This window comes from Gymnoscopelus braueri, assembly GCF_963280865.1.
Source record: "Gymnoscopelus braueri genome assembly, chromosome: 17".
Lineage (NCBI taxonomy): Eukaryota > Metazoa > Chordata > Actinopteri > Myctophiformes > Myctophidae > Gymnoscopelus > Gymnoscopelus braueri.
In genome coordinates this window covers 37,219,109-37,232,532 of record NC_137617.1, presented here as the reverse complement: position 1 = coordinate 37,232,532, position 13,424 = coordinate 37,219,109, and the positions used below count along the sequence as shown (strand labels likewise).

Sequence of the window (13,424 nt, the reverse complement as noted above, 5' to 3'; positions counted from 1 at the left end):
GCGTCATACAGTTTTAAATCTCCCAGGCTTAGCCTGCTGGCTGATCATTTATAGGGAATGTTATCAACCGCAACAGACATAATAGTGTCTGGAGCAGGGAAGGTACAAAGCACTGATGAAAGCCTGGAACAGAAGACATGCAGTTGTGAACCAGTGCAGTGCAGACCATGTCCCACCTGCTAGAATGTACTGATGCTGCCAGAAATAAACACCCAGTGAGAACCTTTGGAGCTGAGAAAAGTTCTCACGTGGTCTCCTCAAGTCTGCTGTGGAGACTGATGAGTCAAGATAGAAAGGTTACAATAGCACAGCACAGCATAGTCATTGTAGTTCCTCATGACAGATAAAGGAGATTGAGAAATATTTTCACTTGTGACTACTTATACCTTGTGACAAGAAATGAAACTTCCTTAAGTTCCATTTTTTGACGTACATCAAGACGTCGTGACGTACATCAAGACCCAGACTCATAGTTCAATTATTAGACAAAAAGCAAGGGCAGGACAGCATACAGTCAATCTGCGTGGACAAAAACGGAGAGATTTGCAGTGTTTTTTTTTCATACACATAGAAAACATGGCAGAGGAAATAGGCCTATATCATAACTTGAATGAGGTCAGAGGAGATCATTTTAGTTTCATTAAAGCTAAATCTAACTATGAAGATGACATAGTATATGCCAACCTGGAAGATACTGAACTTGAAACGAGGGGCAAAGTTGAGCACGATTTTTCAGGTAGGTAAAACTACACACCAATTATAGATTACTGTGGCACCTTGCTCTTCTGCAGGTGTTAAAATGGAATGGTCTATCAAAGAGAAGAGAAACCAAGCAACACCTCCTGTTTTCTTTTTAAACATCTTGCATTCTTGGTGATTATGCGTTCATATTTTGTCACCAGACCATTTTCTAGTCCAAATATGTGAATCGTCCCTTATGATAATGTGATTCAGGTTGTGGCCAGAGGTCTAGAACTGCTGCAGTGTGTCTGGGGGTGCTATGCTTTCTCCTGTTGGCTGTCATCGTAGGTCTACAAGTGCACTGTGAGTATTGTACAGACACATTGACACACAAACACTAATAGTTTCTATGAGAAATGAGCGGTATATTACCAGAAACACACATAAACACAAGACCTAGACTTCATACTAGGGACTGCCATAGTGTCAATGTGCTACACAGTAAAACACATAAACTAATAATAATAATAATATTTCTGCACTGATTAAATATGTGTCCTACCTATCATGAAGAATATCTGGGGACTGGCAAGTCAGCTGACTCAGGCATCATTGTGTCATGGTCCTAGTCAATTCTGTGTTTGCGATTGCAATAATTGGGTCTTATCAGTACAGTCAGTGCTTTTATCGCACATTACATGAATAAGAACATTATAATGAAAAAACAAAACCAAATACTTCATAATTTCCCATAAACACATTTTGTCTGTGTATGGGACGATGACTCCTAGTGGTCATCCATAAGATTTAAGACGAGGTCCAAATCAAATAGGGACAGTTTGCTCCACATATTAATTCTGATATTTCCCTTTTCCAGACAGCATACTTACCGGTCATTATGATTCTGAAATACAAGGTTTGAAAACCCAAAACAACCAGTTACAAATCAGTCATGACAACCTGACGGAACAGTTCGATACCATGTATAAAAACCTGACTGCAGATAAAGAGTTGTTTGACAAGCTACGTCTCAAAGCCCCAGGTAAGAGAACACTATCTCTACACAGGCATACAAGCTACCACTATTCCTGTTTGTCTGTCTTATACATACAGTATAAATCATACATCATCAACATGTCTTTCCATCCCTTCAAAGGAGCAATACACCCATTTTCAATCTTATCTTCATATAATTGGTTCACCATTTCCGTCCATTCCCTCTGCCTCTCAGAGGTCGGTTGTGGACAGTTCAGACACTGACATTATCGCTAATGGAAACTACAGTGTTTCTCTTCCTGGGAAGTTTGCTGAAATAGAAGCCATCGTACTTGCATCAGTTAAGAAACATTTGAGTGTGAAATGAAAATAAGTTTGAAAATGGGTGAAGCGCTCCTTTAAGTTTGGACTCATTTCGTATTTTGTATCAAGCAAACCATGAATTAAATAAACAATTTACAATTTCTAGTCAACCACAATGGCTGGACGTTGTTCGGCTACAAATGGTACTTCATCAGCGCTGAGACGGAAGGCAACAGAATGAAAAGCTGGGACGACAGCAGACGCCACTGTCAGAGTCTAGGAGCTCACCTGGTGAGCATAACCAGCAGGGAGGAAAATGATTTTCTCAAAACCAATCAGATACAGAGGGCGGCCATAGCTGAGTGGTTAGTGAGCCCGCCTAGGGAACCAGCTGGCCCTGGTTGCCCCAGGTTCGATTCCAGGCTATCCCAGCATATGTGCCGATGATATGAAATTTGTCCCTGAGCAAGACTCTTAACCCCAATTGCTCACAGGTTCTCATTGGAAACAAGACCGCAAGGACTTTCATGAACGACCTGTTAAAAGGAATTATCCTATTATCCTAGCCTGGATTGGCCTGTCTGACCGACTATCTGAGGGCACATGGCGGTGGGTGGACGGGACGACCCTGCAGGGTGAAGGTTTCTGGATGACAGGGGAGCCTAACGACAGTGGCAAAGAAGACTGTGTGGAGCTCTTGGACGGAACCTGGAACGACCTGCCTTGCTCTCGGGAGCTTAACTGGATTTGTGAGATGTAGGGTTAATTAGCAGTGGTTCCCCAAACTGGGTGTCGGGATAGGGAATTATTTTGGGGGGTCCCCAGATGATTAGCATAATGTGCAACATTGATTTCTCACTCAACAGTAAACAAACCAACATACAGTATAAGTGTATTAGGGTATCTAAAGTTACAATTTAATGACTTTTAAGACCTTTTTAATACCAAATGGTCAAATATTATGTAAGAAAGAGGCAAACGTAAAAATATCCGATCTACAAGCTCACAACGCCTCACAGTGCGAGGCATTCACAATATTTATCTGTGGAACCGAGTCAAACTAAATGTTTGGGGGGTCGCGGCCTGAAAAGTTTGGGAACCCTTACATTAGTGCAAGAGGGTAGCCTACATGTTTGCATGTGCTAGAAAGGAAACTTAAACCACTGATTTTAAACCAGGTTTGGTAACAACTATATAGTTTATATATATTATTTTGCCTGTTTGCTGGTCAACTGCCCTGATTCGATTTGTGAAAAATATGTTTATGTGTTGTGCTCACTAGGACAATATATAGTCTTCAAATATCTTATCTGAAGTTATATTTTTTGTGTTATTGATTAGCACATATTATTTCATTCATAAATTCTTTTCATTCATAAACTTTTTTTTAAGTGCCTTTTTGAAAGGACCTTTAATGACCTTTACATTATTCAACTCTTTTACTCTATTCAACTAGAATAGTCTAGGGTGCAGAGGTTAGGGATTCAACTCTAGACGAGGCCTGGAGGGATGTTGGCCACTCAGCTTGTGTTAGTCAATATTTTTTTATTTAAATTGTATAATACAGGTGCATGTTGATATGTGTTGGATTTGTGTAATAATGTTTCTCATGCTCAAGCCAGTGGCAGCTATAACAGGTATACAATTTTATTGGTTTTGTTGTACCTGTGTGGCCCCTTTCTTTTCTCCTGTAAAATTAAATAAAAAGTGGTCACAAACAAATTACGTTATAATTCATACAATAATTAAACAGACAGATCATTGAAAATAACCAACCTTGATATAGGCTAATTTGCATAACAACTGTGCCAGTTTACCTGAGATTTGTGATTGGATGCCATGCTAAAAAATTACACTATAAATCAATCAGTCGTTTTCGTCCATAAAAGACGTACAGTATAAATCAGGGGTCTTCAACAGGGGGTCCTCAGAGATACTGGAGGGGGGCCGCCAAATAGCCTTTTTGTACATTAACCACTTGACCCTATAGCATCCCTATTCTGAGGGTAACATTAGCCGAAAATAGCAGATCTACAACTTAAGCTCACAACGGCTTGCGCTGCGAGCTTGTAGATCTGCTATTTTCAGCAAAGAGTTTTGGTGTAGGGGGAAAAAACATACACTGATGACAGTGCTGTCAAACAAGTCTATGAAGCCATCTATGAAATCTATGAAAAAAAATAATCAATATGCAGTGGGGGGCGGTCCCTGCTTCATCTCTCTCTCAGCTAGGGGGTCCTTGGGCTGAAAAACCTTGAAGACCCCTGGTATAAACTAAATTGTTTGATTAAAAGGAGAAACTAGGAAAACAGGAAAACAGTGGGCTCTGGAGTCACAAAAGTCGATAGGTCACCAATGGTAGTGTAACATGCAACAGGTCAGCGTTGCCATGTCCGCTTATTATAAGCGACTTTGAGCCTATATATTTACAGGGGGAAGGGCTCGCTTCTTTTGGGCATGTTTTCCTAGACCCATTTGCTTGTTTCTCTCTCAAAATCCGGCAACACTGATGTTGGTGTAACGGTTTAAACGGTCGGTAGTTAACCGGTTGCTAACGGTAATGCTAGACACTCATTTAGCCAACAGGAACAATTCTACCCTCCGTGTTTCGTGGATCCATCCTGCAGGTAAAACATGATTCTCATAAGATGGTATACATGTTATTTAAGATCTGATGTTCATAAAATAACCAATAACATTCACGCCAGCTAGCTTATAGTTCATTGTAGCTTACTGTGAGCTCTCTCTTTCAGTTGTCATCATCGCCACATCAGTAGCTAACATAACATCCTGGTCATTCTCACTGTCTCATTTATTCCAGGGGTCTTCAACGTTTTTCAGGCCACGGACCCCTTAGCTGAGAGAGATGAAGCAGGGACCCTTCTACATATTGTATAGAATTGTGTTGCAGATTAAACCTTTTCATAGATTCCATAGATGGACTTGTTTGACAGCACTATCATCACTGTTGTACAATTTTTTTTTTAAAACACATTTTATCAGACATTTAACCACTTAAAGCCTCAATACTAAACTTGACCATTGGTTCTGTACTTGGTCAGCTTTTTTCCCTCTACACACCAAACCTCTTTGCCAAAAATAGCAGATGTACAAGCTCACAAGGCGTTGTGAGCTTGTAGATTGGCCAATGTTCCCCTCAGAACCCTATCACACAAAGATTTGGAGAACCCCCTAGGGGTACCCGAACCCTTGTTGAAGACCCCGGCTTTATTCCATGCAAAGATTCTCATATTTTATTATGATAATAAGGCATTGGCTAACAAACTTCTTCACTTTGGCTTTTTTACGACCTTACAGGCAAGATTCCGCACCGAAGATTAGAAAATGGAAGATATTAAGACCGAACCTGTGGATTTTGTGAAAGAATTCCAAGAATATCTGACACAGCAAACCCAGCATGTCAACATGATCTCTGGTTCTGTCTGCGGAGAAAAAGACACAGAACCATTTCAACCAGGTGAGATATCGCATAAAACTTTAATCAGTCAATACATTTTTTTATTGTAATTTGATTGAAGTGTATTATGCATAGGCATATCTTAACACTCAGGTTTATGTGTATATTGGTTAGTAGGCAGCACCACAAAGAGTGACCAGAATGGTCTCGGCCCCCCGTCTGTTGAGGTGAGCCTGTCCCTGGAAGAAGGATCAGAGATACACATGGATGGCTTGGAAAGGACTTACGATGGAAAATATAAGTGTAGTTATTGTAATTATGCCAACAAAGGGATGGCTCGACTGATAGAGCACATCCGCATCCACACAGGTAATGTGATCCAAGCACACCTTTCTCATCTGATTCATTTTAAAATCGTATTATTGCTTCATGTGTTGCTTTCTCCTCACTAACCCCGCTTTCACACACCGTAGGAGAAAAACCCCACCGCTGCCAGTTGTGCCCGTTCGCCTCCGCTTATGAGCGCCACCTGGAAGCACACATGCGCTCGCACACCGGAGAGAAACCCTACAAGTGCGACCTGTGCGCCTTCCGCTGCAGCGACCGCAGCAATCTCTCTCACCACCGCCGGCGCCGCCACAAGCTCCTGCCGACGAGAGGGGTGCGCTCTGCGTTCTCCAACAAGAGGATGCTGAGCGTTCTGCAGAAGAGGACCACGTCCCTGGGCTTCGGCAGACGGCTCCTCCTCAACTTCAGCCCTCCCCCAATGGCGGTGCCAAAGACAGATTACCTGAACGACATCTCTCATGAGCTGCACCACCATTTGAATAACAATGAGTATAAGAGCATGGCCAAGGCCCATGACGGTGGCGGAAGTGGCAACAATGTCATCGTCAATGGCGTTGCGATCGATAACCCGCTGGACCAGCTGTCTACGATCGCCGGCCAAATGGCCGACTTGCCTCCCGAGTCTCAAACCCCTGTGTCCCCAGACAGGGTCTCCTGCAAGGAGGACGTGAAGCCCATCATCATACACCACCAGATCTCAGGCGTGCCGGTCCTTCTGTCAACAAACGGGGTGCAGACGTCGCCTCTGACTGACGAGTCCTGTCACTCAGAGCACAGGAAGTACAGCCCTGGGGCAGGGCTCGGCTTTGAACACAACACACACGCTCTCACTTCGAGTGTTTGCAACAGCCAGCCTGGCACGCCCCCCGCCTCTGCCGGCGGCAACACACCAGACCAACACCAACTGCAAAAATGCCACCACTGTGATATCCACTTCTCTGATAACATCCTCTATACCATTCACATGGGCTGCCATGGCTATGAACACGCGTTCCAGTGCAACATCTGTGGTTGCATATGCAGAGACAAGTACGACTTTGCATGCCACTTTGCTCGTGGACAACATAAAAAGTGACTCCCCACACATGGCATAGAGAGTTTTAGCTTTTCCTTAAGGGCCGTCCACACTAGCTATGATAACTATAAGGATAAATATAACGATAATGATGTGAGCATCCACACTGATGAACAATAATGTTCCATAAACATGTTGATCATGAGGCCTTGTAAATTCAGATGCATTTTGATTGCGTATCTGTGTTTCTATCGTTCATCAAATCGCTCTGAAAGTGATTGATTGAATACTTTACTTTATTAACAGTTTTCTGAGAGTAGGTGGAACAATTATACAATGATGCTAAAAGGATAACACAAAAACCCTTGTGGGCTTGTTTCCATTGTTCCTATCATGTATTCAATTCATCAAGGTCTCAATGATATTGTTCACCACTGTCGTCATTATAAATTATTTGTGGTGTGGACTCTGCCTTAAACTCGAGTTGGAAAGAGTTTTTAAATGATATATTGAGTTATATTCATAGTTGTTATTATTCTTGGTGTGGATGACCCTTTACTCTATTAGATGATTCCTTTGGTATGACATTTCAGTTTTACACTGATGACTGTAAACGTTTACAAATGTGACAGATGTGTTACGTTGCCTTATTGCAGTTCTACTTTAAGATTTTATGTTTTGATTAGGTTGGAACTTCACACTTTTTCTTTCATATCTTGAACTCCATATTGTTGTCAGGATATATTTTAATGCTTTTATTTAGGCAGGAAAAAAAATGTAGAGGCAGAAAGGTGAGGTCAGAGAGAGGGGGAAAGACATGCAACAAAGGTTTCCAGCTGGAATCAAACCAGGGACGATGACATGGGTTCGTATGCTATCCGGTCAGCTACTGGTATGTCTCAGGATATCTGATGACAAATAACATGATTTCCAAGCCAGTCTTCCAGCTTTGTTTGGGGAAGCCTAATGTGGGCCCTATCTCATCAAAATATGTGGTGTCCACTAGAGATGTACCGATACCGATACCCATTACTTGTTTATCGGTCCAAGTACCGATCCGATAACGGTGTCATAAAGAAATTAATCCAGGACAGTGGTTGTCAAAGTGGGGTCCAGGGACTCTCTGGGTTCCTTGAGCGGGTTCCAAATGGACCCTGACAGGTCTGTAAGTTATGGGGGTCCTTGAAATGTAAAGTTTTGAGAACCACTGCTCTAGGAATAAATGCAAAAAAAAAAAAAACAGTAGTGCAACATCAACTGAAGCGTTCAAAATAATTGATTACTGTAAATGACATATGTGACACAAATTAGGTGGTATGGGATTGGCATAGACTGGCATACTCACCGATACCAGCATTTTAGGCAGTATTGGCAGCTTTTCCGATACTGGAATCGGTATCGTTCGTAACAACTCTAGTTTTCACGATTAGCCTTAGTCATGCTTGCTTGCTTCTCTCTTAGTACACAGTCAAATCCTGAGTGTTAATGCAGTGGTTCTCAACCGGAGGGTTGGGACCCCACATGATTGGGGGGGGGGGGGGAGGTGCCCAGATGACAGTGAAGTGACAATTTAAGGACTTTTAAAGACCTTTTTAATACCTCAGAAAATAAAAAAGACAAAAGACCACCAACGCGAGGCGTTGTGAGCTTGTAGATCGGCCATTTTCACTATCTGTGGAACCGATTCCAACTAAATGTAATGCCTCAACTCCTACATTCCAAGTGCTCGTTAGGGTGGGGGGTCCCCAGTTCAAGTAGGAATATTTTGGGGGGGGGTCGCAGCCTGAAAAAGTTGAGAACCACTGCTTTAACAGAATGTGCAAATGGAACCAAAATGTGCCCTTGTGGGTCCATTTGTACACTCAGTTAAATGAACACTTAAGATTTTACAGTGTACATACCTCACAGGACCATGACTGGAGATGGCATGAGCCAAATAATTTATTAATACTTTGGATAATATACATTAAAAATTGTTGTCGTAAAGTGTTACCTTTCAAGTGTTTTCGAAGGATATTTAAAATATCCCCTTTATAAGCCTTGTAGCATTCATTATATTGTGGTGCCTATTTTTAAATATGAACTTATTCATAATTTGTATTTGTAGCAGATTCAGAATAAGGTAAACAATTGTCCTTTGATGAAGATGTCTTGTCTGGTGTTGTGAGTTTTAAATTACAAGTTAACATTTAGTTCTAAATTAAAAACCCTAATCAAGTGATTTTGTTGTATGCGATGATTTTGTGTACCATTGATGCCAAGAATAATTAGCATTTGATTATAATTGACATTAACCAAGCCAAGTCACAACAACCATATATTTTGTTTTTAATTGATGAAATCAATCAAACTTTATTGATGAGTCAAAAGACACAATTCCAAGTTTCAGTCAAGTGGACTGTAAGAAAACAAATATATACATCTATAATATATTATTTATGTAGTATTTGATTGGTGCAAAAGAAAGATAATATTCAGTCATCAAAAAATGTAATAAACAAAATTACTTAAATGTTACTTGAACGGCAATTCAGTCATTTTTGAAGAAATCTGTACAATATTTCATTTTTATCATGGTCAAAAACTTGAACCGCTCTTTTCACCACATGGTCAACATCAATCTCTTCTTGGGTGGCAGCTAGGTCTTCGAGGAATTGCTTCCTCATGGTGTGAAGAAATCTTGTCTTGGATTCATTCAGCTCTGTTGCCAAAGACCTCAAGCTCTCAGGTGGCACTTTATTGTCTAGAACCAGAGCAGCAAGAACAGAAGAACAGAATTTTTAAATTTCCATGCTCATCTTGAAATAAATTAAAGATAGATTATACAGTGGCCTCTACTGTTAACTGTGAAATTAAAAGTATATTGATAATATACTGTACGTATCCTTGTATTAGTTTAAAAGGAGCTTGGACGAGTTAACCAGGGTGGACTTCTTCCAGACATAAAACATTGTTTACTTGATGTTTTCTTAAATGTTGGAGACGGGGTGGATTGAGTTGTTAAAATACTCATTTTGAAAATGTACAGTACTGTATATAACATGTATTGCTTATGAGAATGCCAAATAGGTACACTGAATTTCCAGTGCTTAAAAAGATCTATTGCCCTGTCTTGAACTAAACCGAAAAGTGAAGACTGGACAGACCTCTGGCACTCTTCATGGCTTCAGAGACCAGGCGTCGACAGGCCTGGTCAGCTTGGTGAATCACACTGGTGGCACATTTCAAGCGGTCAGCCTCCTGCAAAGAAACAGAACAATGGAATGATATATTGAATCAACGCTTCTATAGTTTTAGTATTCATATTCTGCAATCACTTTCTGCATGTCTGAGGCAGGAAGTAATATACACATGCCTTTTGCTCCGTGTGGTCCTCTACTGGACTCAGTGGGTTGTTCAGCGCAAACGAGATGAACTCCATCAACTTCTGGCTGAAGGCATGTCACATACATACATGCAAATAGACAGGGAGGCAATAATTATATATCTCAAAGTTGTTCGATTTCATTTTAAAAATGCACCACAAAGCATTTCATGTTTTTGAAAGTTTTCGCCTACAGTATAATGACGACAAGCCCAAAATACCAGGATTTTGGGATGACTTACATGTCTCCTTTGGTCAAACTATCTGTGGTGTTGAGGACAATGCTGTTCTTCTCCCAATAATTCTTCTGTGGATTTGGTGACACCATACGTTCCTCCATCTCTAATATCACCTCCCTAGGTAATGGAGTGGAGCGGCTCTGGTTTCTGCTGATGCATGTCTCCACAGGACAGTGAAGATACACCTGGCAGAATCCCAGCGAATCTGCATTAAACATCCATCAAAACATCAATTTCACCCTATAGGGGAACACCATCTTATTAAAATCAGATAAAATGTGACACATCAGAGAACTTACCAGTGGTGGAAAGTAACTAAGTACATTTACTTTACTTAGGCTATTCAAAAATATTAGATCTACGACGCTTTGTGAGCTTCTGGATTGACCATAAAAAATAAAAAAAGTGGACGATTTTGAAAACTAGGAGGAAAAATTCTGGGATGAAATTCTGCATGAGTACTATTACTTTTGGTACTTTATATTTTCATGACAATAAATGTTTACTTTTACTTAAAGCTGCACAATGTAACTTTCCTCCTTGGGCTCCTGAATCTTGACCTTCAGGTCAAAATGTGTGTCAAACCAGAAACAGGATCACACACAGGATCTAAATGTCTCAACAGAAGAGCAGGGAGACAAAATACAACCACTCCAATTGTATACGTTATAGTGTATTAACATACTCTACCATACAGATTGGACAACAATACAATTTAGTCATTAAACCAAGTTACATAGTGCCGCTTTAAGTAAGATGTTGAATAGAGGAGGTCTTTTACTTGTAACACTTTTTCAAAAAAAAATATATATTTTTTTTTCTGCCTTTATTTATAATTGTAAGTGGAGATGGACAGGAAACAGGGAGAGAGAGATGGGGAGAGACAAGCAGTAAAGACTCGAGCCTGTGATGCACTGTCAGGCTACATTAGAGCCTAGGTGCCCGGACTGCCAGGCCAGCGGTCTGGGCCAACAGAGTATTTCTATATCATGGTATCGCTAGTGCTACTTTAACTTAAAGGGATACTTCACTCTCGGGCCGGGGACACATTTAAAAAAAATATTAAAAATAAATGAAAAAAGTTATGGAAAATTCATGGCCCCCTCACGCATTAGTAGGACACTCTAATGCGTGAGGGGGCCATGAATTTTCCATAACTTTTTTCATTTATTTTTAATATTTTTTTTAAATGTGTCCCCGGCCCTAAAGTGAAGTATCCCTTTAAGTTAAAAAAGAAAGAAAAGTATTCTGAACACTTCTTCCACCACTGGAACTTACGCTTTCTTGCGAGTTGGTACACTTCATATCTCATGCTTGGATAGTAGAAGTTGTCATCCAGGAGGAGAACCAGTGGTGATGGCTCGGTCTGAGAGGTGCCCACGCTGGTGCCCGTCGATGCCAGCGCAGTTTGGACGCATCGCCTCCACGCATCACGGTTTAGCGGACAAGAGGCAGGTGGCTCTGCTAACACTTGTGGGTTCTCCAAGAACTGCTCAATGCACCGAAGCACTGCCTGTCTGTACATCTTCCATTCAGTCTGCTGAAAGGAAAATGGAAAATGAGTTACTTAGGGTTGGGATCCTTTAGGATCTTAACGATTCCGCCTGTGGCCGATTCTAAAAACTCCTTCTAAATCCTACCTACGTTCTCTGAAAAACTTCTATACTGCTATACTGTATATCGTCTCTGTCTCTAAAACAACTGTAATGGTCCAATTCCTTAACGGTTCCCTTTAACGATTCCTATGTATTCCTATATAAATATACACCTCACTGGTTCTTAAAGTGAGGTCCAGGGACCCTCTGGGTTACTTGAGGGGGTTCCTTAATGGTCTGTAACTCTGAGTGTACAAATGGAACCAAATGGACCCATGGATGGGTCCATTTGGTTCCATTTGTACACTCTCAGAGTTATGGTGGCTATTGCATAGCAGACGGGAAGTCCACATGCCAATGCGTCGCGATGCGATGCATTGTGAGCTTGTAGATCTGCTATTTTCAAAATATTTTAAAACTTGTGAAATGGGACATTCTGCATAAAAGTACTTTCGGTACTTTAAGTACATTTTGATACCAATACTTTTGTACTTTTACTGAAGAAAATGTTTAATTCCAGACTTTTACTTGTAACAAGAGTATTTCTTACATTGCAGTATGATACTTTAACTAAATAAAAACTCATCTCAGCATCTCAGTCTCTGCTCAACAAAGTGTGATAATAATAATAATTAATAAACACATAAATAATGATAATAAATTATGAATAAATACATAAATAAAGGTACTGTGGTGCGGCATATCAGATATCACCATGGTTATCCTCCTCCTCCAGGACTCTAAAAGCATGCTCTGGGATCAGGTCATCTTAATGGACCACAGAGCAGCTCAGTCTCTGCTGCTCTGCACCACAGTGTGATAATAATAATAATAATAATAATCATCATCACCATATCACCATGGTTACCGTCCTCCAGGACTCTAAAAGCCTCCTGTGGGATGAGGTCATCATAATGGAGCACAGAGCAGCTCAGTCTCTGCTGCTCTGCACCACACAGTGTGCTGACCTGTGCAGCTACACTGGACTTCCCAGCAGCAGGTAAACCACACAGGACACACAGACACACCCGTGACCTCGCAATGTCTTCTTCTAAATCCATGCGGTTTCATTTATGTGTTTGAAAATGTCCGTATAGACTGACCATAGCGATATTATAAACTCTACGGACCACAGACCATAATGTTCAGTTTGTTGTCATGCTTGTTGTTTACTGGTGACTCCATATCCGCATTGCCAGCTTTGCCAGGTTTTGCGAGAGAAACAAGGAACCATGTCTATGAAAACAAGCGCAGCTTGTAGTTCTGCAACTTTACAGAAAAACAAGCCCCAAATCGCTTATAATAAGCGGACATGGCAACACTAATTCTTCCCTTTTTGGACGTTGGTTTGGATAGATTGTTGCGCATTACTGCCCCATGCAGCAGCGGATGCAGTACTACAGGGACATAGAGACCAATTTACAGTATGCACCTTCAACCTGGCGTCCTTATTTTGGGCGTGTTT

General features: G+C 41.0%; 2 protein-coding genes and 1 long non-coding RNA gene across 5 annotated transcripts; 2 read left to right on the top strand and 1 right to left on the bottom strand.

Annotated features, from left to right (window-relative positions):
- The first annotated feature begins 589 nt into the window (after nucleotides 1-589).
- On the top strand, nucleotides 590-2,324 carry LOC308104086. The gene is made up of 4 exons (XR_013934787.1): nucleotides 590-736; nucleotides 955-1,044; nucleotides 1,559-1,723; nucleotides 2,147-2,324. It is a non-coding gene; the product is annotated as an uncharacterized lncRNA (long non-coding RNA).
- Nucleotides 2,325-4,518: 2,194 nt separating this feature from the next.
- LOC308104075 (zinc finger protein Pegasus-like) lies at nucleotides 4,519-8,274 on the top strand. Of its 2 annotated transcripts, none has more exons than XM_080454354.1 (4): nucleotides 4,519-4,607; nucleotides 5,299-5,458; nucleotides 5,576-5,767; nucleotides 5,872-8,274. In XM_080454354.1, the coding sequence occupies exons 2-4, from the start codon at nucleotides 5,326-5,328 to the stop codon at nucleotides 6,819-6,821; spliced, it is 1,275 nt and encodes a 424-aa protein (XP_080310480.1). In that variant the 5' UTR covers nucleotides 4,519-4,607; nucleotides 5,299-5,325; the 3' UTR covers nucleotides 6,822-8,274. The 2 variants fall into 2 exon arrangements, with proteins under 2 accessions (XP_080310480.1, XP_080310479.1); XM_080454353.1 differs by having other exon boundaries at nucleotides 5,573-5,767.
- An 832-nt stretch (nucleotides 8,275-9,106) lies between these two features.
- pstk (phosphoseryl-tRNA kinase) lies at nucleotides 9,107-13,125 on the bottom strand. 2 transcript variants are annotated; one of them, XM_080454355.1, is made up of 6 exons: nucleotides 12,811-13,125; nucleotides 11,643-11,904; nucleotides 10,368-10,569; nucleotides 10,117-10,192; nucleotides 9,908-10,001; nucleotides 9,107-9,504 (listed from the first exon to the last, which is right to left on the bottom strand). In XM_080454355.1, exons 1-6 carry the CDS (start codon nucleotides 13,018-13,020, stop codon nucleotides 9,296-9,298), a joined length of 1,053 nt encoding a protein of 350 aa, XP_080310481.1. In that variant the 5' UTR covers nucleotides 13,021-13,125; the 3' UTR covers nucleotides 9,107-9,295. The 2 variants fall into 2 exon arrangements, with proteins under 2 accessions (XP_080310481.1, XP_080310482.1); XM_080454356.1 differs by having other exon boundaries at nucleotides 11,643-11,901.
- Nucleotides 13,126-13,424: the final 299 nt, after the last annotated feature.